The sequence below is a fragment of the Monodelphis domestica genome, chromosome 2 (genome assembly GCF_027887165.1).
Source record: "Monodelphis domestica isolate mMonDom1 chromosome 2, mMonDom1.pri, whole genome shotgun sequence".
Classification (NCBI taxonomy): domain Eukaryota; kingdom Metazoa; phylum Chordata; class Mammalia; order Didelphimorphia; family Didelphidae; genus Monodelphis; species Monodelphis domestica.
Window position 1 is genome coordinate 531,709,728 of NC_077228.1, and position 19,886 is coordinate 531,729,613.

A 19,886-nucleotide genomic window follows, 5' to 3' on the forward strand; every position below is an offset into this window, starting at 1 on the left:
TTCTGGGGGCTTTTGTTTCTGAAATCCCTGAAGGTTCCGCAGAGCCTCTGGAGCCAGATCATGCTGGGAGACATTCAGAGGCTGCTCGGCCCAAGGGAAGGCCGATGCTCCCCACAGATACCCCCTAAAGGGAGCAGCGGTGGGACCGAAGGCCTTCCCTGGCCTCGGATCCTCCCTTTCCTTGCCATCCATTGGCCCTGTTCAGGCTCCGGCCCTCCTGGCCTGCGGACGCGGATCTGGGGGGGCCGGGCGGGCCCCTCCTCCGGGCAGGCTGCCGCCTCTAAGCAGGCGCTGCCTCGCCCGACTGCGTCCCCTTCGGACCAGACTGATGGCATCGCAGCATCCGGGTGCCTTTGGGGAAAGCATCAGGGGAGGGACGCTGGCAATGGGCTTGTTCAGGCTTAGCCGGGCCATGTAGCGAGAATGGGCCTGGGGGGGAAGGGGGCAGCTGGGTAGCTCAGTGGATGGAGAACCAGGCCTAGAGATGGGAGGTCCTAGGTTCAAATCTGGCCTCAGACACTTCCCAGCTGTGTGACCCTGGGCAAGTCACTTGACCCCCATTGCCTAGCCCTTACCACCCTTCTGCCTTGGAGCCAGTAACCAGTATTGACTCCAAGACAGAAGGTGAGGGTTTAAAAAAAAAAAAGAATGGGCCTGGAGTGACCCTCGAACCCACATCTCCCTGGCTCCAAGATGGGCTCTCTGTGCTGCGCCCGTCTTTTAGGGGACAAGCTCGAGGCCCCTGAATGTGCTCTGAGGTTCCCCAATGCCCTCCATCCCCCCTGCCATCTTCCTGGCCGCTTCTGGGCCAGCCCAGGCTCCATCTTCACTCTCTGTCCGTGTCCTCGTCCCTCCCCAGGGCGGGTCTTCTGGGGTGCTCCAGAGGGCTCCGGGGGGCTTCAGGCTTCTCTGCCATGCTCTGGGCTCGATGCCAGTAAGACGAGGGTGTCTGCCAGCCAGAATGTGCAGAGGGACTCCTCCAGCCTCCCCCTCGGACCGTGCTCCGGGCTGGCCGCTTCTCGTGCGCCGCTTCCTGTTTCACCCTGGCGGGCATTAGGGGCCAGACGCGGCTGTGCCAGCTGCCAGCTCCTCCCCCTTTCCTGCCTTCCCCATGCCGAGACCCCGCTTGTGGAGCCGACTCCCGCGGCCGGTCAGTTCTAGGCCTGCTTCTTCCCTCCTTGCTTCCACTGGGCCTCCGCCAGGACTTCTGGGCCAGCCTCCCAGCTTCCCGCCTTTCCCTTCCCCTTTTGCAGTGATCAGAGTCCTGTTCCTGAGGCCCAGATCTGCCCAGAGCCCTTCCCTGGTGCCCCGGCCCGGCCCATCTCCTTGGCCAGCATGGCAGTCGCCCAGCTTCCCTTCCAGCCTCCCTGTTGCCTTCTCACCACTGGGCCAAGCCCCGCCGGCAGCCCCCTTCCTCCGCCTGCGCGCTCATCCCGTCAGGTGCAGCCCTGTGGCTGGCGTCCCTTTGGAAGCTTGCTCAGTGTTGGGCCAGGAATTCCACAGCAGCAGCAACGGAGGGGATCCTTCCCATTTCTCAGCGAAGCTTCACTTGTCCTGTCCTTGGACACGGAAAGCTATATGGAGCCTGTGGGCCTCTCCTGCGGGTCTCTCTTGTGGGCCTCTTTTGTAGGCCTCTCCTGCGGGCCTCTCTTGTGGGCCTCTCCTGCAGGCCTCTCCTGTGGGCCTCTCCTGTGGGCCTCTCCCGCGGGCCTCTCCTGTGGGCCTCTCCTGCAGGCCTCTTTTATGGGCCTCTCCTACATGCCTCTCCTGTGGGCCTCTTTTGTAGGCCTCTCCTGTGGGCCTCTCTTGTGGGCTTCTCCTGCGGGCCTCTCCTGTGGGCCTCTCCTGCAGGCCTCTCCTGTGGGCCTCTCTTGCAGGCCTCTTTTGTAGGCCTCTCCTGCGGGCTCTCCTGTGGGCCTCTTTTGTAGGCCTCTCCTGCGGGCTCTCCTGTGGGCCTCTCTTGTAGGCCTCTCCTGTGGGCCTCTCCTGTGGGCCTCTTTTGTAGGCCTCTCCTGTGGGCCTCTCTTGTGGGCCTCTTTTGTAGGCCTCTCCTGCAGGCTCTCCTGTGGGCCTCTTTTGTAGGCCTCTCCTGCGGGCTCTCCTGTGGGCCTCTCTTGTAGGCCTCTCCTGTGGGCCTCTCCTGTGGGCCTCTTTTGTAGGCCTCTCCTGTGGGCCTCTCTTGTGGGCCTCTCTTGTAGGCCTCTCCTGCGGGCTCTCTTGTGGGCCTCTCTTGTAGGCCTCTCCCACGGGCCTCTCCTGTGGGCCTCTCTTGCTGCTGAGATCCCAGCCCAGTTGTCTGCCTTCAGGGCTCAGCCCCGGGGCCTCCTCGGGCCTGATTGGGGTCCCGTAGAAGGGGGGGACCCTGTACAGCGTGCAGAGGGAAAGCAGCGTCGCCTCGCGGGGCTCCCGGGCACGGACACTGGCCAGTGGAGAGGCCCCGGCCCTCCGGTCATTCCAGCTCCTCCGAAGGAGAGGCGGGCCGGGCTGGCCCCCGTGCCAGGTTTGCCCCCTCCTAAGCGCGCGCTCCTCCCCTGGCAGCCAACGAAGACTACTATCAGCTCCTGATGACCAGCGAGAGCCCTTCGGCCAGTCTGGACGTGCCGTCTTTCACAGTGAAGGAAGTGGAGACGCTCACCTCCGAGTACATCGTGAAGAACGGGGTAGGTGGGGGCTGGCCGCGGGCCGGCCGGGAACCCCAGCTGGGGAGCGTGCGCAGAGTTCTGTAAAAGGCCGGCAAAGGCCAGGACGCTGCCCCGGGGGACGCGGGCCTGCCCGGGGGCGCCTCGCGGCTCTCCAGGACTCAGCCCGGCGCGTCCGGCTTCTTCTCAGGACATGTTCGCGATGGCCGTGTCTCTGGTGACTGGAAAAATCGTGTACGCGTCTGCCCAGGCGGCCTCCATCCTCCCCTGCAGGAAGGACGCCCTGCGCGACGCCAGGTTCGTGGAGTTCTTGGCCCCCCATGACGTGAGCGTCTTCCACAGCTCCACCGCCCCGTCCCGCCTCCCGGCCTGGAGCGTCTGCCGCAGAGCCGGTAAGAGCCGCCGCAGGGGGCCGAGGGCGAAGGGAGGCGTGGAGGGGGGGGCCACAGGCCAGGCAGGGCTGGGCCCAGTCAGAAGCCGGCCAGCCCTCCCCAGGCAGTGACTGGGCCTTTGTCTCTCCTGTTGCAGATTCTCCCAGCCAGGAGTACATGGAAGAGAAATCCTTCTTCTGCCGCATCAGGTAAGAGGGCGGCTGCCCGAGACTCTTTCCCTGCGGCCTCCAACAGCGTGGGCCTCTGAGCCCTTTGGGGCTGAGAGGAACGGGCGGGGGGTGCAGAGCCGGCCCGGCGGGAGGTCCGGGGTTCCCATCTGGCGCAGACACCTCCCAGCTGGGTGGCCCCCTGGCCGAGCCCTTGGAACCAAGAGCCAGTCTGGACTCTAAGGTGGAAGGCCAGAGTTTAAGAAAGTCATGTGACTCCCAGGGACAGTCATGTGATGGAAGGGCGGGGCTGCGTGGCACCTGGGAATCTCCCTGGAGATGGCTGAGGAAGGCCTTGGGGGCTCGGAGGCGGCTGGCGGGGCCTCTGGGGCCTCTAATTGATGCCCAGGGGTGGAGGGGGCGGGCAGGGGCAGCTTCCCGCCGAGGAGCCACATCGGAAGGGCTGGTAACTCCTTTGGGGGGTGGGGATGTTCTGCTTCAGGCTCGGCCCCTCTTCTGCGCCCCCGGCTCTCGTGGGCTCTCGTGGGCTCTCGTGGGCCCTCGTGGGCTCTCCTGGGCTCTCGTGGGCTCTCCTGGGCTCTCCTGGGCTCTCCTAGGCTCTCCTGGGCCCTCGTGGGCTCTCCTGGGCCCTCGTGGGCCCTCCTGGGCCCTCGTGGGCTCTCCTGGGCCCTCGTGGGCTCTCGTGGGCTCTCCTGGGCTCTCCTGGGCCCTCGTGGGCTCTCCTGGGCTCTCCTGGGCTCTCCTGGGCCCTCGTGGGCTCTCCTGGGCTCTCCTGGGCTCTCCTGGGCCCTCGTGGGCTCTCCTGGGCTCTCCTGGGCTCTCCTGGGCTCTCCTGGGCCCTCGTGGGCTCCCTCTCAGTCTGCACGGGGTGGGGTGGGGGCCGGAGGCTCCCTTCTTGGCCCACCTAAGAAACGCTCTGGCCGAGCGAGGTGGAGGCGGCTTGCAGGGTTGCGGGTGGTCGCTGGACCATTCCTGGGTCTGGGGAGGCTTCGGCGGCAGGCTCAGAGGCCTCGGGGCTCAGGGGTCTCCTCTGGGCAGAGCAGGGCCCCAGAGCCCACCAGTCACTTGTCTGCTCTCAGGAGCAGCACTGGAGGCCCCGGCAGGAGAGTCTGGGGGGACGTCCGGGGGCCCCAGCCATCTGTGAGCAGAGCTGGGGCTTGGGGGGGCCCCAAGCTGGCCCCCTCCTCCTCCCTGCGGTCCTCCGGGTGCTCCTCCTCAGCTCCCTTCTTTTCCCTTTTTGGTCTTAAATTCCATCTTGCCATCAATACTGTGTGTCGGTTCCGAGCCCAAAGAACAGTGAGGCTAGGAAATTGGGGTTCGGGGGGACCTGCCCAGGGCTGTGCGGCCCGGCAGTGTCTGAGGCCAGAGGGGGACCCGGGCCTCCCCGACTCCCGGCCTTGGGCTCTATCCACTGGGCCGCCTGGCTGCCCCGTAGTGCCGTCCTGCCTCACCCCAAGATGGCGGCCCAAGGACTATAGTCTTCCCGTCAGGGAGGCGCGAGGCTCAGGTGGGCGCGTGCGCGTGCCGCCCCTCATTTCCCTCCAGCTCGCCCGGGTCGACGCGCTCCACAGGCCTCAGGAAGATGGCGGCCTGATGCCCCCGAATCTGTGCCATAAGCACTGGGCCCCGCTGGCAGCGCCCTCCTCTGGAGTCGGGACCAGCAGGCAGAGCCTGGGCCCTGGGTTCGGATCCCGCGTGGAGCTCGGGCGAGTTACCTTCTTTGGCCCCCAAGAAGCTTCCCGGCTCCAGAGCGGCGTGCTGGGAGCCCAGGACCCTCGGCTCGGCGCTCCCCCATTCCCTGCCACCCCTCCGCGGGAGCCTCCCCGGGAGCTGCCCCTGCCGGACTCTTCTCTGGCACCCCTGCCGGCCGCATCTCCCTTCTGTCCGGCTTCCGCCGGCCCCCCCGATGGGCTCCTGCCGCCTCGCTGGTCCCTGTCTGGCTCCCCCTCCAGGCCGTCCTTCCATCCCTAGATGAGGCTCAAAAGTGCTCACAGGGTAAAGAGGAATCTCTGTTCTGGCATTCAAGGCCTCCTTCCGCGCTCTGGCTTCAGATGGCCTTCCCAGCTCCTTCCAGAAGCCAAGGGCGAGGCCTCTTGTCCTCCCCAGAAGGGGCTCAGGGGCTGCCTCTGCCCCAGCCGAGACTCTACTTACGGAGGCCCCGGATGGCTTCTAGAGCTCCTCCGGGCCTCAGAGGGGGCGCCCGGCCGTCCGGGCGCCTGTGTGTGTGCTGCAGCGGGCGTCCGGCCTTGTCCCCGGAGACAAGCGCTTCCTGGCCCCTGAGTCCGCGCATTGGCCCCGCAGCCCCCGCTGGACCCCCGTGTGCCCTCAGCCCCCCGCCGGCCCCCGCATGCCCTCAGCCCCCCGCAGCCCCCCACCAGGCCCCCCGTGTGCCCTCAGCCCCCCACTGGGCCCCCCGCCGGGCCCCCGTGTGCCCTCAGCCCCCCACTGGGCCCCCCGCGTGCCCGCAGCCCCCCACCAGCCCCCCCGTGTGCCCTCAGCCCCCCGCAGCCCCCCGCTGGCCCCCGCATGCCCTCAGCCTCCCCCTCGGCCGTCAGCTCTTCCAGAGGGTCCTGCTTCTCCCGAGGGGGGCTCTTTGGGGTCCAGCCAGGAAGCCAGGAGTCGCGGCCATTCCCGAGGGCGGCCTCAGGGACGGCATGTGGCTGGGACCCGGCGGCGCCCCGCCTGCTGCTGCTGCTCTCTTGAAGGGCATCGAGGGAGGGCCGGCGGGAGACGCCCCTCGCGGGCTCCGCCTCAGACCGCCCTGCCGGGCGACCCCGGCCTGTGTCTGCCAAGAAGGAGGCCCCGCAGGGAGCCTCCGGTCGGCCCTCCCCGCCGCCATCCACCCTGGTCACGTGGCCTTCGGGGCTTCCTGTGCGAGGGAGGAGCCGGCCGTGCCCGAGTGCCCGCCGCACCCTTTAGCTCCCCCCGCAGAGCCAGAGGCGCGAATGGCCTCGTTGGCCCCCCCCCCCCCCCCCCCGCAGACAGTGATATCCGTGGGGCGCTCGGGGCCGCCCGAACATCGCCGGTGCTGGTTCCGGCCCGCGAGGCCGTCGGGTCAGCCCGTCTGTTCTTTTGGGTCCGCAGCGGCGGCAAAGACCACGAGAGCCCCGTCCGCTACCAGCCCTTCCGCATGACGCCCTACCTGGTCCGCGTGCAGGAGGGAGCCGGCGCCGACGTGCAGCTGTGCTGCGTGCTGCTGGCCGAGAAGGTGCACTCGGGCTACGAAGGTATCCGCCTGCTCCGGCCGAGCCAGGGGGGCCGGGGGGGGGGCCGGGGGGGCCTCGGGGTGACGGCGGGCGGGGTGTGGCCTGCAGGGCCTCCCCCAGAGGCCGGCCGCTCCGGGGTTCGCTCTGCCTCTCCCTGTCTGGGGGAGCCTCCCGGCCACGAGGTCTGTGGGACGGCCGCGGCCCCTCGAGCCGGGGCCGCCCGGCGGGCACAGCTGGGCGACAAACCGACGAAAGCCGGCGGAGGGCGGCCGGCCGACGAGCTGTGCAGGCCTCTGGGCTAGGCCGGAAGGGGCCGCGCGTGCCCCCGGCGGCGTCACAGCCAGCCCTCTTGTCCATCGCCCTTGCAGCGCCCCGAATCCCGCCCGACAAGAGGATCTTCACCACGACGCACACCCCGAACTGCTTGTTCCAAGACATCGACGAGAGGTGAGAGCTCAGAGCTGGCCCGGGCGGGGAGGCTTCCGGCCCAGACACAGGCCTGCGTGCATGTGTGTGCGTGCGTGCGTGTACATATATGTGCCATGTATGTGTGTATGGACATGTGTGTGTTTGTGTGTGCGGTGTGTGTGTCCATGTGCACGCGCATTCGTGTGTCCACATGCGTTGTGTGTGCGTGTGTGTGTGCATATGTGTGCATTGTGTGTATGCGCTCGTGCATGTGCGTCCGTGTGTGCATGTGTGTATGCATGTGTGTGCATTGTGTGTATACATGATGTGCGTGTGTATGCATGTGTGTGCATGCATGTGTGTGCACTGTGTGTATGCGCGTTGCGTGTGCGTCCGTGTGCACACACGTGTGTGCGCGCGTGTGTGCATGTGCGTGTGCATGTGTGTATGCATGTGTGTGCACGCACGTGTGTGCGTGTGTGCATGTGCATGTGTGTATGCATGTGTGTGCACGCACGTGTGTGTGCGTGTGCGTGTGTGCGTCTGTGTGCACACGCGCAGAGGCCGAAGCAGCGTGGTGGGCAGAGAGCAGGCCCAGGGGCAGGAGGTCCTGGGTTCAAAGGTGGCTGGCCGGGCCCTGCTCGACGCCCCCCAGCCTCGGCCTCCCCCCTTGCAGAGCGGTGCCCCTGCTGGGCTACCTGCCTCAGGACCTGATCGGGACGCCCGTCCTGCTGCGCCTGCACCCGCACGACCGGCCCCTCATGCTGGCCGTCCACAAAAAAAGCAAGTAGCCCTCCCAGCCGGGCGCTGTCGGGCCTCGGACCCTCCCCACCCCCCACCCCCCCCCCCCACCCCCCGCCTGGGCACGAGCTCTCCTCCCCCTCCCCCCCAGTGTAAATGCGCCCCCCCCCCAGGGAGTGCAGGGAGGGGGAGGGGGCACTGCAGGAGGGTGTGGCGGGGCGTGGCGCAGGGCCTTGGGAGAGCCCAGAGAAGGAGCAGCCTGACTGCCGCCAGAGAGGGGAGACCATGGAGGAAAGCATGGGGCCCCCTTGGGGGGCGCCCCTGGGGGAGCCCCCGTGGTGATTCTCCACTCCGGGCAGATAACTGGGTAACAGGTGACGCCCCCTCCCCCTTCTCCCCAGAGACCCCAAGGGAAGGGGGGCACCCGTGGGGGACCCGCCGCGTCCATGCGGAGAGCTCAGGCCAGAAGCAGGAACTAGTCCGTTGAAAAGCGGCTTCTGGGAGGAGCGCTCGGAGGGCCTCCTCTAATCCCGGAGGAAAGGCCGCCGCTTTCTGCGCCTCTGAAGTGGTTAAGAATGACTCTAAGGAGGGGCAGCCCGAGGTCCTGGGTTCAAATGTTGCCTCAGGCACGGCCTGGCTGGCTGACCCTGACTTTCCGCCTCCCCTCGGAGCCATCCCAGCCGGAAGGGGAGGCTGGGAGGTGCCTGGAAGGCGCGGCCAGCCTTGACCGTTTCTCCCCCACAGTCCTGCAGTACGGCGGGCAGCCCTTCGACTACTCTCCCATCCGCTTCTGCACTCGGAACGGCGACTACGTCACGATGGACACCAGCTGGTCCAGCTTCATCAACCCTTGGAACAGGAAAGTCTCCTTCATCATCGGGAGACACAAAGTGCGCACGTGAGTGCGGCCCAGGACGGACGGGGCGGGGGAGGGGGGAGGGGGGGGACGTCCCGGCTTCTCTGCCCGGCCAGGGCCGCTTCCCCCAGGCAGCCAAGCCGGCCTGTGCTCCAGGTCTGCTCGGTCAGGCCTGGACGTCGCGGTCGGTGCAAGAGCGGGGCTGGGCAGCCCCAAGTCCTGGATTCGAGGGCGCTCCCCGGGCGGAGGTCAGGGAGAGAAGGCGGCTGCACCCTACGGAATCGTGGCTGGGCTCTGAAGCCGCGGCCCGACGTCCTCCCGCGAAGCCACTAAAACAGAAAGTTCATTCCCGGCGCGCCCGAGGCCCGCTCAGGGCCCAGGAGGGCACGGAGGGAGGACTAAGCTCGCTGCCTTTGTTCAGGGGGCCTTTAAACGGGACGTCTTTGCTGCTCCCGCCTGCCCCGAAGAGAAAAGCCCCCATGCCAGTGTCCAGGAGATCACGGAGCAGATCTACAGCTGCTGCTGCAGTAGGCCTGGGCGGGGGGGGGGGGGGGGAGGGAGGGAGGGAGGAAGGAAGGAAGGAAGGAAGGAAGGGAGGGAGGGAGGGAGGGAGGGAGGGAGGGAGGAAGGAAGGAAGGAAGGGAGGGAAGGAGGAAGGAAGGAAGGAAGGAGGGGAGGAAGGAAGGGAGGGAGGAAGAAAGGAAGGAAGGAAGGAAGGAAGGGAGGAAGGAAGGAAGGAAGGAAGGAAGGAAGGAAGGAAGGAAGGAAGGAAGGAAGGAAGGAAGGAAGGAGGGGGAGGAAGGGAGGGAGGGAGGGAGGGAGGAAGGAAGGGAGGAAGGGAGGGAGGGAGGGAGGGAGGAAGGAAGGAAGGAAGGGAGGGAAGGAGGAAGGAAGGAAGGAAGGAGGGGAGGAAGGAAGGGAGGGAGGAAGAAAGGAAGGAAGGAAGGAAGGAAGGGAGGAAGGAAGGAAGGAAGGAAGGAAGGAAGGAAGGAAGGAAGGAAGGAAGGAAGGAAGGAAGGAGGGGGAGGAAGGGAGGGAGGGAGGGAGGGAGGAAGGAAGGGAGGAAGGGAGGGAAGGAGGAAGGAAGGAAGGAAGGAGGGGAGGAAGGGAGGGAGGAAGGAAGGAAGGAAGGGAGGGAGGGAGGAAGGAAGGAAGGAAGGAAGGAAGGAAGGAAGGAAGGAAGGAAGGAAGGAAGGAAGGAAGGAAGGAAGGAAGGAAGGAAGGAAGGAGGGGGAGGAAGGGAGGGAGGGAGGGAGGAAGGAAGGGAGGAAGGGAGGAAGGAAGGAGGGGAGGAAGGAAGGAAGGAAGGAGGGGAGGAAGGAAGGAAGGAAGGAAGGAAGGAAGGAAGGAAGGAAGGAAGGAAGGAAGGAAGGAGGGGGAGGGAGGAAGGGAGGGAGGAAGGGAGGGAGAGAGGGAGGAAGGGAGGGAGGAAGGAAGGAAGGGAGGAAGGAAGGGAGGAAAGAAGGGAGGAAGGGAGGAAGGAAGGGAGGAAGGGAGGAAGGAAGGGAGGGAGGGAGGAAGGAAGGGAGGGAGGAAGGAAGGAAGAAGGGAAAGGAGGAAGGAAGGAAGGAAGGGAGGAAGGAAGGAAGGAGGGAAAGAAGGAAGGAAGGGAGGAAGGAAGGAAGAAAGGAAGGAAGGAAGGAAGGAAGGAAGGAAGGAAGGAAAGAAGGAAGGAAGGAAGGAAGGAAGGAAGGAAGGAAGGAAGGAAGGAAGGAAGGAAGGAAGGAGGGAGGAAGGGCCACCCTCTTCTGTTTGGCCACACAGGGCAAGTGGGTGGAGTGGAAAAATGGGCTGGAGGGGACCATTTAGACTGGATGTTCTGGGCTGCCCAGGCAGGTAGTGAGCTCTTCACTGGGGACAGGGGATGGGGAAGCCCTTCTGTAGGCCCACGAGGCTCCTTCAGACTCCTGGCTTCCTCCTCGGCTCGCTCTAGGAGCACGTCCTTGGAGGAGAGCCTGGATCGGCGAGGGCAGCTCGCGAGGGCAGGCCAGTGAAGGCGGGTTTCTCTTTTCAGCCGGTCCACCACAGCGGCTCGAGTGGCTACGGCAGCCTGGGCAGCAACGGCTCGCACGAGCATCTGATGAGCCAGACCTCTTCCAGCGACAGCAACGGGCATCTGCAGGAGGACTCGAGGAAGAGGAGGCCGGTACGTGGGCACCTTCCTCCGTCCCACAGTGGGGCCCTGTTGGGTGGAGGAAGCCGGGCCTTCGCCATGGGCAGGCTTTGCCTCCCTTTTGGGGCTCCTCCCTGAAGCTCCCGGTACAAGTTGTATAAAAAGAGGCCAGCTGGAGGCTGAGCAGACTTCGCCGAAGGAAGCAGCGTCCTGTGGGCGGTGCCAGCGCCTTCTGGCCCCTCAGCCCAGCCTTTCTCCCTGCAGAAGGGGGGACCCTGTTCGAGGGCCCCCAGAAGAGCATCTTAGAAGTGCCAAAAGTCCACGGGCGCTCCGGGTTCTACTGCCGGCCTCGGCTTCTTGGCGCAGGGGCGGCCTCTGACCGATGCTGTTTGTATCTTCTTTTCAGATGACCCGAAAAGGGACGACGAGTAAAGAGGCTCCGAAGGTCCCGAGTCCAGGCGCGGCTCCGAGCGAGAGGCAGGAGGAGAGCAGGGCGGCCGCTGCAGGTAGAGCCTCTCTGGGGCGCCCTGAAGGCCTGGCCCGGCCGCCTGCCCACTCCTGAGCGGTGCCGCTCCCTCTTCTGGCTGTCGGGGACCTCTCACGGCCAGCTTCTTCCGGCCCCCCTTCCCCGGCCCGGCCCGCCAGCCGCGGGATGGACAGGCTGCATCCCGAGGGGCGACGGCGGCGCTTGGGTGGGCACCGGGCGGAGGGCATCGTGGCACAGACCACGCAGAGATGTTATGGGGACCCCGAGACGCAGGACTGGAACTCAGAACTCCAAAGAGAGAGCGGGCCAGCCAGCGGGAGGCGGGCCCAGGCCTGCTTTATGGACTCTGCCAGCCCTGAGAGGAGGGGCTGCCCTGGGTTCAACAGCGGCTCTGGGCCGGTCCGGCGGGGGAGGAACGGCCCCCCATCACGGGCTTCGCCAGCGTGAACGGTATGGGGGGACGGCCAGTGGCAGGCGCTTTTGCTTTTCTTGCAGGAAGCCAAACAAAAGCGACGTTGGCGATGGAGCAGGAGCGGGCGGCCGGCGGCCTGCCCAAGCCCGCCGGCCCCGAGGAGCCGGCCTGCAGGAGCCAGACCGTGTACTCGTACCAGCAGATCAGCTGCCTGGACAGCGTCATCAGGTAGGCCTCCTGCGAGCCCGCCGGCCGGCCCTGCCAGCTGCCCCTCCCCCTCTGAGGCTGTCTCACCTTCCCCCCAGGTACCTGGAGAGCTGCAGCGTGGCCGGCCCGCTCAAGAGGAAGTGCGAGGCGCTGCCCCCCGGCAGCCCGGCGGCCCCCTCGGACGGTGAGCAGCAGCCCTCGCCGGCGAGACCTGGTGGACCTCCAGTGGGGGCTCCCTTTAGTGATGGCCTCGTCCCTAGGCCGGGGCTTCCAGAGTGCGCGAAGAGACGCGGTACATGATTCCGGGGACTCCCCAAAGCCTGTCTGTGCCCAGCTATGCCCCTGCGGTGCCCAGATATGCCCCTGCGGTGCCCCCACTGTGCCCAACTATGCCCCTGCTGTGCCCAGCTATGCCCCTGCAGTGCCCAACTATGCCCTTGTGGTGCCCAGATATGCCCCTGTTGTGCCCAGATATGCCCCTGCGGTGCCCAGATATGCCCCTGCGGTGCCCCCACTGTGCCCAACTATGCCCCTGCTGTGCCCAGCTATGCCCCTGCAGTGCCCAACTATGCCCTTGCGGTGCCCAGATATGCCCCTGTTGTGCCCAGATATGCCCCTGCTGTGACCCTGCCCCAGCAGGGTGTCCTCCGGCTCCTGGACTGCCCTCCCAGGCACGGCCTCCCCCTCCCTGCCTCTCAAATGCCACCATCTGAGACTCTTCCTCCCCTCCACCCCCTCAGAGGCTCCTGTGGGCACCTGCTTTGTCCCCTGCAGAGTGTGAACTCCAGGAAGGAGGAATCCTTCGGTTCTGTCTTAGGACCTTCGAGGCTTTCTCGGGGTGCCTCAAGTTTAGTGCAGATGCGCCGGAATGGGCCACAGGCGGAGGCCGGGTGGCCATCTTTAAGCCCAGGCTGATGTGGGGAGGAGCCTCTGGCAGCCTCAAGCACTCCCCTCTCTGGGCTCCTTCCCAGCCCGCAGGAAGTTTAGGAACTGGACACTGGGGGGCCAGGCTGTGCTGGGGCGCCCCTCACTGCCTTCTCACCTACTTTCCCTTTTGTGCCTTTCCTTCATCCCTTCTAAAGAGGAGACGTCCATGGCGAAGGTCTCCCTGAGTCCGGCCGTCCTGAAGACGGCGCAGGCGAGCGGGGCCCCCGTTGTGGGCGCTCACTTGACCTCCCTGGCGCTGCCCGGAAAAGCGGAGAGCGTCGTCTCCCTCACCAGCCAGTGCAGCTACAGCAGCACCCTGGTCCACGTCGGGGACAAAAAGCTCCAGCCCGAGTCAGGTAGGCTCATCTTCCCAGCACGAGTCCCCTCCGCAACTGGCCACAGCAGTGCTGCGTGTCCCAGGTTAGGGTCCTCCAGAAAGGACTGAGCTGGCTCGCTGGGCCTCCTGTGTTTAATGAGGCAAATGCCTTGGGGCTCATTGAGGTTTTCCTCCTTCATTTTGACATTGATGGAGGGTCTTTTGGAAAGCAAAGGCAAGGGCAGCTCTGAGGCCCCATAGACAGAGCCGGGACTGGGGCAGGGCCTGGCATCCACCCTGGCCTAGCTGTAGGACCATGGGCCAGTCACTTCCCCCCACTTCCCCAGCTCCTCCCACTCTTCTGCCTTGTGATCAGGACTGAAGAAAAGTCAGAGAGGTGACCCCAAACTTCCCTGCATGCCCCGGGCCCCCCGCGGGCCAGGCAGGAGAGGAGCCCCCCATGGCTAGGTCTCACCAGACGCCTTTCCCTCTTTCCCTCTGCTCCAGAGATGATAGAAGACCCAGCCAGTGGGATGGAGTCCCTGGACAGCGTGGCCGCCCCTTCTTCCCACTGCGACTCGAGCCCCGAGCAGGGGCCCCCCAAGAAGGTGGGCCTGACCAAGGAGGTGCTGGCGGCCCACACACAGAAGGAGGAGCAGAGCTTCCTGCACAGGTTCAAGGAAACGCGAAGGCTCAGCGCCTTCCAGTCTCGCTGTCATTACTATCTGCACGAGAGATCCAAGGGGCGCCCGGGAGAGCGCGGTGAGTGCCCGTCACTGCTTCTAGGGCAGAACCTCGCTGCTCCCCCAACTCCCCCACGTCCTCCGGAGCTGGCTGGGCTGGGCTTGTTGGTCAGCCTCCGTTCCTCGTCCCTCGTCCCTTCTCCTCCCGGCAGGCCTTCCCGCTGGGGCAGATCTGACCAGTGCCATCCTGGTGGGAGCTCGGCTGTCAGGGCCGTCAGGGCAAGGCCACGAACGGACGGGCCTGGGATTCCCCGACAGTCTTGGGTTGGGGGGCTGCCGCTCTGCGGGGCACAAGAAAGAAGAAAGGGGGAGTCCTGTGTGGCTGGGCTTCTCCATCTCCCCAGAGCTGGCCCCGTTCCTCACAGAGGCTGTTGCCTTGGCTCCGGTCTGAGGTGCTGCCATGAGGGACCTGGGGTCACCCCCTTAGTGCCCAGCCAGCCTCTGTGTCTCTGGTTAGAGCCGGCCACTTCCCTGTCCTGCCCAGGGCTCCCCCCTTCCCTTCCCGGTCAGCAGCCCCTCGAAGGGGGAGGGGAGAAGCACCCACAGACTCCGGCACTGCCAGGAGGGCACCCCGGGGGCTCCAAGGGAGGGTCCTGGAAATCTCATTCTGGTCGTTTTTGCTGCCTTTTAGTTGTTCGCGGACTAAGAAGCAGCATTTCGGGAGTGGATTCCGCTTGGAAAAAAACGGGCAAGAACCGAAAGCAGAAGTCCAAGCGCCTCAAGCCGCAGGAGTCCTCGGACAGCACCACGTCCGGTGCCCACCTCCCTCCCCGCTCTCCGCTGCTCGGCCTCAATTCCACGGCCTGGTCGCCCTCGGACACCTCCCAGGCCAGCTGCCCTCTGGCCCCGTTAGCTGCCCTCGTGCCCCCCTACCCTCTGCCCGTGTTTCCGTCCCCTGGCGTCGTCCCACCGGCCGCAGGAGCCCCCTCGGGCCCGCAGGTGCCTCTGAGCAGCGCGGGGCCCTCGCAGCACTACGTGTCCCTGCAGCCGCCGCCAGCCTTCCCGGCGCCGCTTGTGGCGGTCGTGCTGCCCGCTTACACGTTCCCCGCGCTGACCACCGGCCCGAGCGGCTGCCCGCAGCACCCCGCGTGCCCCTCCCCGGCGGCGTTGGTGGCGCGGCCCGAGCGCCCGGCTCAGGCTGCGTTCCCGTCGCAGACGGCGTGCCCAGCACGGCCGGCGCGTGCGGCCCGGGCGGGCGAGAGGGAGAGGCCGGCCGCTCCCGAGGCCCCCGACGGCCCGTCGCGCTGCGCCAGCCCACAGGAGCGGGGCTCCCCCCCCTTGTTCCAGTCGCGGTGCAGCTCCCCCCTACAGCTCAACCTGCTCCAGCTGGAGGACGTGCCCAAGGCGCTGGCGGACGGCGGCCCCGTGCCCGTCCCCGGGGCGCTGGGGGGGCACAGCCTGCCCAGCGAGGCGTCCCACGGGCAGACGGCGGAGCTCGCGGACAGAGCGGCGCCTCCCTGCAGGGTGAGCGTCTCGTCCGTCCGTCCGGGGGCCTCTTGACCGCTCCTTAAGAAGCCGCCGCCGAGGCTCTTGGGGGAACCTGGGCAGGTTGGGGTCTCCCGAGCCTTCCGCGTCCCCTTTTTCAGGGCGCCCCAAGCTTGGGCTCCCCCTTGGCGTGCTCTGAGCCTGGGAGGGACGGCGAGCAGCGAGAAGGCCCCGGGCAGGCGCCTCCCTGGCCTGGCCCGGGATTCGGGGGGCCGCCATGGGTAGCGGCAGCGAGGCAGAGGCCGGGGGACCCCGTGGGGCTGCCGTCGGTCGCCCTCGGGAGGCCCGGCAGCTCCAGGTCCCAGAGGCCGTGGCTGAAGGGAAGGCAAAGGCCGGGGCCTCCCCGGAGCCCTCGTGGCCTCCTTTGGGGAAGGACGCTCTCGGCTTCAGGCCGGCCTCTTCGGCTTAAAACTCGGCCAAGGAGCTCTTCCTGGGGTGGCCCGGTGCCGGGGCGCCAGCGTTCCGGGGGTGACCGGACACCCCAGACGCTGGGCGTGACCACAAGATCAGGCCACGGGGCTGGGCCGGCTTGCGGGGGGGTCGGGGGGGGGGCCAGCTGCTTCCCTAAAGCATCCGCTTCTCTTCTCCCCAGATGGAACCGGCCGCGGACACCCACAGCAGCGACGCCCTCTCTGTGTCCAGCGACTTCCTGGACATTCTGCTGGCCGAAGATGGCCGCTCGGCCTCCTCCGGGAGCGGCGCCTCGGCCGCCTCCGAGTCCCTGGGCTCTGGCTCTCTGGGCTGCGGCACATCCGGAACCGGCACAGGTGAGCGCGGCTGGCCTCGGGCTGGGACCCCCTGCGGCTCTGCCCCGCCCGCTCAAGTGACCAGTCCAGGGTCACACAGCCAGGAGGCGGCTGAGATCACCTCTGGGCCCGGGACATGTCCTTCCCCATAAACACCCCAAAACCTGCCACTAAAAAGTGGGGGACAAGCCGGGGGCGCAGAGACTTAGCTGAGCGGCACCCTCCTTCCCTGCCCCCCTCTTCCTCCCCCATCCCGTCTCTGCATGGTGCCCAGGTGATGCTTATTGCCCGATGGGGTCACCCTCAAGTCTGGTCACCCCCTTCTCCCTGGGCAGGGCCAGGGAGGAGCCCCTCAGAGTTGGCGGGTAGCAGGAGCCCCCCAGCACCCCCAGTTATCTGGGAACCTCAATAATCAAAGCCAAAATGGGGCCCCGCCCTGCCCCCCGGGTGCCCCCAGACGCTGGCACTACCCATGCGGCCGCACCCACAACTCTCTGTCCCCAAAGGCGGCAGTGAGACGAGCCGCACGAGCAAGTACTTCGGGAGCGTGGACTCCTCAGAGAACGATCAGGGGGTCCGAGCGGACCCCAGGCTGGGCGAGGGCGAGCGCTTGATGAGGTCGGTGCTGCAGGACCCCATCTGGCTGCTGATGGCCGGCGCGGACCAGGATGTCATGATGACCTACCAGGTGCCCCCCCGGTAAGCGGGCCTGGGATGGGGCGGGGGGGACTGCTGGGGGAGGGGCAGCTTCCCCAGCGTCCTCTGCACCCTGCTGGCAGTGGGGGAGGGGAGCTTGGACTTTGGGCTGGTCCAGCCAGGCTGACCGGTCCATGTGACTTGGGCCAGGAACCCGGAGGCCGTCCTGAAGGAGGACCGCGAGAGGCTGAAGCTGATGCAGAAATTCCAGCCCCGGTTTGGGGACGAGCAGAAGAGGGAGCTGCACGAGGTGCACACGTGGATGCCCCGCGGGGCGCTGCCCAGGGCCCTCGACCTGGTGGTGGGTCCTCGCCTGCACGTCCCCATCCCCCCACATCTCTGGGGCAGAGCTGGGGGTGCCAGGCTGGGGCAGTGCCAGCAGGGGTGCCAGGCTGGGGCAGTGCTAGCAGGGGTGCCAGGCTGGGGTGCCAGGCTGGGACAGTGCCAGCAGAGGTGCCAGGCTGGGGTGCCAGGCCGGGGGTGCCAGGCCGGGGCAGTGCCAGCAGAGGTGCCAGGCTGGGACAGTGCCAGCAGAGGTGCCAGGCTGGGGTGCCAGTCCGAGGGTGCCAGGCTGGGGCAGTGCCAAGCTGGGGCAGTGCTAGCAGGGGTGCCAGGCTGGGGTGCCAGGCCGAGGGTGCCAGGCTGGGACAGTGCTAGCAGGGGTGCCAGGCTGGGGTGCCAGGCTGGGACAGTGCCAGCAGAGGTGCCAGGCTGGGGTGCCAGGCCAGGGGTGCCAGGCCGGGGCAGTGCTAGCAGGGGTGCCAAGCTGGGGCAGTGCTAGCAGGGGTGCCAGGCTGGGGTGCCAGGCCGAGGGTGCCAGGCTGGGACAGTGCTAGCAGGGGTGCCAGGCTGGGGTGCCAGGCTGAGGGTGCTAGGCCGGGGCAGTGCTAGCAGAGGTGCCAGGCCGAGGGTGCCAGGCTGAGGGTGCCAGGCAGGGGCAGTGCCAGCAGAGGTGCCAGGCTGGGGCAGTGCCAGCAGAGGTGCCAGGCCGGGGGTGCCAGGCCGGGGCAGTGCCAGCAGAGGTGCCAGGCTGAGGGTGCCAGGCCGGGGCAGTGCTAGCAGAGGTGCCAGGCTGGGGCAGTGCCAGCAGAGGTGCCAGTCTGAGGGTGCCAGGCCGGGGGTGCCAGGCCGGGGCAGTGCTAGCAGGGGTGCCAGGCCGGGGCAGCTCTGGCACCCTCCTCACGCTGGTCGCCTTCCTTTCAAGGAGTGCCCCGACTGCCAGGATGGCCCAAGAGAGCGGGGCGACGCGCCCCACGAGGAGGACGGTCCCGCCATGGAGCCGGCGGGGGCCTGCGGGGCCCGGGGGCACACCTAGCTCCTCTCTGGAGACGGGACTTTGGTTTCAGACAAAAGGCGAGTCGGGGAGGCCTTTTGCTCTGGAAGGTGGCCGACGTCCCGGGCGCTTCCCGGGCCGCCCTCTGTATTTATGGAGCCGCTCGCTCTCTGCGAACTGCCGCTTAGTCCCGGGGAAGGAAGGGAGGCCGGAGGCGGCCTCGGCGGCCCCCCTGGAGGAGGAAGCCCCGACAAAGCCCAAAGGAGGGGAAGAAGCGGCCCCTGAGGAGCTGGTGGCGGCAGAGGAGGCGCGGCCGGCGCCAGGATGGCGGCTCCCGGGTTCCGCAGAGCCCCTCCGGCCCCTCCGCAGGCCCTCCAGGAGGCAGAAATTGTTCTGGGAACCAGCCACCCCTGTGGTGTCCGGCGGGGGACGCGCAGCTCCCCGACAGTTTGGAGTCTGGAGACGAGGGAGAAGCAGCACTGGGGGCTCGATGCAGGCGCTGAATGTCTCGAGTCGGCTCGAGGCGCCACGTTGGGGCTCTTCGGCTCATTCTGGGTCCAGAATCCGGCCCGGCGTCTTTCTGTGAAGTGGCCGCACGGCTGGACGGCTGGACAGCTGGACGGCTGGACGGCCGGCCAGGCGCCGTTGGGAGCCGAGCCTCTGGGGAGGGGCTCGCGCCGTCCGTCCGTCCGTCCTTATTTATTGTGCGTCTCGCCTTGTTCTGGGCCTTCTGGCCGGAGGAAGGTCACCTTTTTATGACTTTTTTGCCTTTTAGACAATCGGCTGAATAAAGTGAATCTATTTTTGTCCGCCTCCTTCCTGGGGGGCGCCGGGAGAGCTGGGGGGGGGAGGGCCTCTGGCGTCGGCCACTGCTTAGCCTCAGCCTAGCCGGAGTGTGTTCCGAGAGGCTCGGCCCCGGGGGAGGGGCAGAAACGGATGGACAGACAGACGGCCCTCCGGCTAGCTGGACCCCAAGAAAGGGGAGGAGGCGCTCGGACGCCCGGGAGTCCCTGTCAGCCCGCCCCGGCCATTTGGATCCCCGCCTGGCCGGCCCGCTCACCCCATTCACACACCGGATGGCGCCGGTGGAGCTGGACCAGGTCAAAGGCCCAGGCGGGATCCGGAACCGCCCGGGAGCCCGGCATGAATGGGGAAGGCAACACGGGGGCGGGGTGACCCTGGACAGGTCACTGCCCCCCCCCATCTAAGACAGAAGGTGGGGTTTGCCCTCAGGAGACGCATCCCCAACCCTCCGCCATCCTTTGTTCCTTCAACCCTCCCTAGAAGCAGCTTCTAAGGCAGAAGAGAGGTCGGGGCTGGGCCAGGGTCACCCCGCGAGGAAGGGTCTGAAGGCAGATTCGAACCCAGGACCTCCGGTCTCCATCCACAGAGCCATCTCGCGGCCCCCTTTTCCATCCTTTCAGAAAAGAGGAAGGAGCCGAGCGGACGCAGGCGCCGGCGGGCAGTCTGGGCCCCCCCCTCCCCCGCCTGCGCTTGGCCTCTGGGAGAGTGCGCCCCTCCCCCGCCTTCCCCCCATTTCGTCAGCAGGACCCCCAGGGAGGACAGCGGAGCCCCTCTGCCCTTGGAGCGAGCCCCTCGGCCCCTTTATGGTGTTTGCTTCCAGTAGAGGCCGAAGGCGTCCTGGCGAGATCAAAGCCTCCCCAGCCTCTGGCCGCCCTTTGAAGAGGCTGCCGGACCCAGACAAATGGCAGAAAGTCTCCGGAGCAGCGGCTGGGGAGGGGGAGGCCGTCCCAGGGACAAACGGGCTGTCTGGGCCGGCAGGCGGCTGGCCGGGGTCCGAGCGAGAACGGAGGCCGGAAGAGTCCGAGCTCTGCAGCGCCCTCCCTTTCACAGCTGAGTAAACTGAGGCACAGAGCACGGCAGTGATTTGCCGAAGGCCCCACCGCTCGGGAGTGGGGGGGCAGCCTCGGGGGGTCTGATTTCAGGCTGAGACCCGCCTTCCTCTGTTCCGCGGGTGCCCTGGGCCAGCGGGCAGGAGAGCACCAGAGAGTGAGGACGGCTTCCTGCCCCCTCCCAGCCCCGGGGTCACCGAGCGCCTCCGGGGCCACGAG

The 19,886-nt window shown here is 67.1% G+C and overlaps 1 protein-coding gene across 1 annotated transcript in view; it reads left to right on the forward strand.

Moving 5' to 3' along the window:
• PER2 (period circadian regulator 2) overlaps positions 1-18,619 on the forward strand; it is a 31,837-nt gene extending 13,218 nt beyond the window's left edge. Inside the window, 19 exon segments of the mRNA XM_056819961.1 lie at positions 2,539-2,660; positions 2,830-3,031; positions 3,168-3,219; positions 6,283-6,425; positions 6,773-6,851; positions 7,489-7,595; positions 8,298-8,455; positions 8,831-8,930; positions 10,401-10,555; positions 10,929-11,028; positions 11,505-11,649; positions 11,727-11,812; positions 12,711-12,911; positions 13,379-13,633; positions 14,246-15,078; positions 15,692-15,866; positions 16,352-16,544; positions 16,692-16,842; positions 17,746-18,619. Coding sequence (XP_056675939.1) covers positions 2,539-2,660; positions 2,830-3,031; positions 3,168-3,219; positions 6,283-6,425; positions 6,773-6,851; positions 7,489-7,595; positions 8,298-8,455; positions 8,831-8,930; positions 10,401-10,555; positions 10,929-11,028; positions 11,505-11,649; positions 11,727-11,812; positions 12,711-12,911; positions 13,379-13,633; positions 14,246-15,078; positions 15,692-15,866; positions 16,352-16,544; positions 16,692-16,842; positions 17,746-17,856 — 3,368 coding nt within the window. The 3' untranslated portion in view covers positions 17,857-18,619.
• The last annotated feature ends 1,267 nt before the right edge of the window (positions 18,620-19,886 follow it).